Source organism: Cebus imitator, unplaced genomic scaffold, assembly GCF_001604975.1.
Source record: "Cebus imitator isolate Cc_AM_T3 unplaced genomic scaffold, Cebus_imitator-1.0 Scaffold427, whole genome shotgun sequence".
NCBI lineage: Eukaryota > Metazoa > Chordata > Mammalia > Primates > Cebidae > Cebus > Cebus imitator.
Window position 1 is genome coordinate 235498 of NW_016107742.1, and position 2998 is coordinate 238495.

The following is a 2998-nucleotide window of genomic DNA, read 5'->3' on the forward strand; positions in this document are numbered from 1 at the left end:
TTAGTAGAGACGGGTTTTCACCATGTTGACCAGGATGGTCTCGATCTCTTGACCTCGTGATCCACCCGCCTCGGCCTCCCAAAGTGCTGGGATTACAGGCGTGAGCCACCGCGCCTGGCCGAGCCTGTTTCTCTTTAGTTATTTGTTCATCCAACAAATATATATTAAATACCTACTATGTGTTTTGGGTGCTGAGGATACAGCAATGAACAAAACAGACATAAATTTTTGTCTTCATGAGGCTTATTTCCTAGTGAAGATAAACAATAATTGTAAAATAATGTGTGTGTGGGTGTTTATTCTTACATATTTGTGTATATGTTTTATCTTTTTTCTTGTGTGTGTGGGGGTGTGTGTATTGAGGGAGAGAATGACAAGGCATGTCAAAAAAAATTAAGCAAGGCTAGGAAGAGTGGGTGGCAAGGATGAAGAAGATCGCACTTTTAAATAGGGGAGTCAGGAAAGGCCTAAGAAGGTGACATTTGAGCAAAGATAGGACATTTTCCACTAATAGGAAAGAAAATCCCTATTTCTTCCAGCAAAGGATTTATTAAGGCAATGATAATAAAAAGAGAAAGTCCCTATTTCTTCCTATTTAGAATAATGTATGTATACATGAATACACACACACACACACACACACACACACACACACCCCTATTTTATCCCTATAATGGATATATTAATCCTGGAGGAATACTTCTTTTTTTTCTTTTTGGAGACGAAGTCTCGCTCCGTCACCCAAGCTGGAGTGCAGCGACACCATCTCAGCTCACTGCAACCTCTGCCTCCCAGGTTCAAGTGATTGTCCTGCATCAGCCTCCCAAATAGCTGGTATTATAGGCACATGCTACCACGCCCAGCTAATTTTTTATGTTTTTAGTAGAGATGGGGTGTCACCATGTTGGTCAGGCTAGTCTTGAACTCCTGACTTCAAATGATCTGCCCACCTCAGCCTCCCAAAGTGTTGGGATTACAGGTGGGAGTCACTGCATCCGGCCTTATATTTTAAATACCTGGGAGCTAAAATTTTGGAACACATTCTGAAAGTGTATAAGCCCAGAGTTCTTCCTTTTGCCATCCATTCATTTTCACCACCCTGAGCACCCTACCAACACCATCTAAACTCAGCTCCACGTCCTTCCTCCCTACCCTGACAGTGAGTCAGTCAATGCAGGCCCTGCTCTGGATGCTATGGAATATCCTCCTGAAACCAGAGATCTTGTGTAATAGTTGAAGTGAACGAGTGCCCATGTAAAAAGATGATCTTAGAACATGTGCAGAGCAGCTTTATGTGAGGCACAAATCAATATGAGCAAACCAAGTCTATAAGGGCAGAGAAAAGGTCTAGAAAAGAACAGAGTCAAGTGGGGTGCTTCAGAGAAGGCTTTCTGGAGAAGATAAGCCTTTCATCTAGGTTTGGCCAGAAGGAAAAGCCATGGCGTGGTTGGAGAGGTTGGGAGAGAGTGCCTCTAATAGAAGGGAAAAGCTCTGAAGCCCTGAAGAGCACAATGTGCTTTAGAGGCTAGACTGCAGATGAGCTTGGCTCCAGCAGCAGCACTGAGCAGGGGAGATCTAGACAGGAGGTAAAGTCCACCCGCCCTGATGCATCTCTGGTCTCCACCTTCAGATGTGTCACCAGTGGTGGCCGGCCTCATCGGGGCCTCTGTGCTGGTGGTGTGTGTCTCGGTGACCATCTTTGTCTGGTCATGCTGCCACCAGCAGGCAGAGAAGAAGCACAAGAACCCACCATACAAGTTTATTCACATGCTCAAAGGCATCAGCATATACCCAGAGACCCTCAGCAACAAGAAGAAAATCATCAAAGTGCGGAGAGACAAAGATGGTACTGGGAGGGAAGGTGGACGTAGGAACCTGTTGGTGGACGCAGCAGAGGCTGGCCTGCTGAGCCAAGACAAAGGTCCCAGGGGGCCTAGCTCTGGATCTTGTATAGACCAATTACCCATCAAAATGGACTATGGGGAAGAACTAAGGAGCCCTATTACAAGCCTGACCCCCGGGGAGAGCAAAACCACCTCTCCATCATCTCCAGAGGAGGATGTCATGCTAGGATCCCTCACCTTCTCAGTGGACTATAACTTCCCGAAAAAAGCCCTGGTGGTGACAATCCAGGAGGCCCATGGGCTGCCAGTGATGGATGACCAGACCCAGGGATCTGACCCCTACATCAAAATGACCATCCTTCCTGACAAGCGGCATCGGGTGAAGACCAGAGTGCTGCGGAAGACCCTGGACCCTGTGTTTGACGAGACCTTCACCTTCTATGGCATCCCCTACAGCCAGCTGCAGGACCTGGTGCTGCACTTCCTCGTCCTCAGCTTTGACCGCTTCTCCCGGGATGATGTCATCGGCGAGGTCATGGTGCCGCTGGCAGGGGTGGACCCCAGCACAGGCAAGGTACAACTGACCAGGGACATCATCAAGAGGAACATCCAGGTGAGTAAGAAGTGTGTGTTGGGGAACAATGGTAGGCTGTGGGACACGAGACCTCCGGGAAGAAATGGAAGGGGGCGGGGAGTGGGATGGGTGGCAAAGAAGGGCCACAGAGAGGAAGCTCTTGGCTGTCAAGGATAAGCAGTGGTCAGAGTAAGACAGAGGACCTGGCAGATTAGTCTCCTAGGAAGGAGAGAAGGCCAGAAAGCTTCTACCATTTCACCTGCTGGTCGGCAACCTGATACTGTCCAGCTTGCTTGGAACAGGCTGGCCTACCAATTGTAGGTCATCCATCGTATCAGGGATATGGGGGATACTTTCTTCTCCAAAATGATGTGTGATCTTCCTCCAGTGAATTATTTCTCACAGCTAAGAAGCTATGACAATAGTTCAGTAATTTTTCCCTCAGCTTCCCTTTCCCAACCCTAACCCAGGGGTATAAATAATATCATGTACCTGTCTTTTCTTTTTTTTTTTGAGATGATGGAGTTTCGCTCTTGTTGCCCAGGTTGGAGTGCAATGGCTCGATCTTGGCTCATTGCAA

The 2998-nt window shown here is 47.8% G+C and overlaps 1 protein-coding gene across 3 annotated transcripts in view; it reads left to right on the forward strand.

The window, feature by feature from the left end:
• The window catches only part of SYT11 (synaptotagmin 11), a 28842-nt gene that overhangs the window by 8785 nt on the left and 17059 nt on the right, over positions 1–2998 (forward strand). For all 3 annotated transcript variants that reach the window (XM_037731885.1, XM_017509956.2, XM_017509955.2), the window contains exon 2: positions 1631–2457. In XM_037731885.1, the coding sequence (XP_037587813.1) occupies positions 1631–2457 (827 nt within the window). The remainder of the gene's footprint in view (positions 1–1630; positions 2458–2998) is intronic.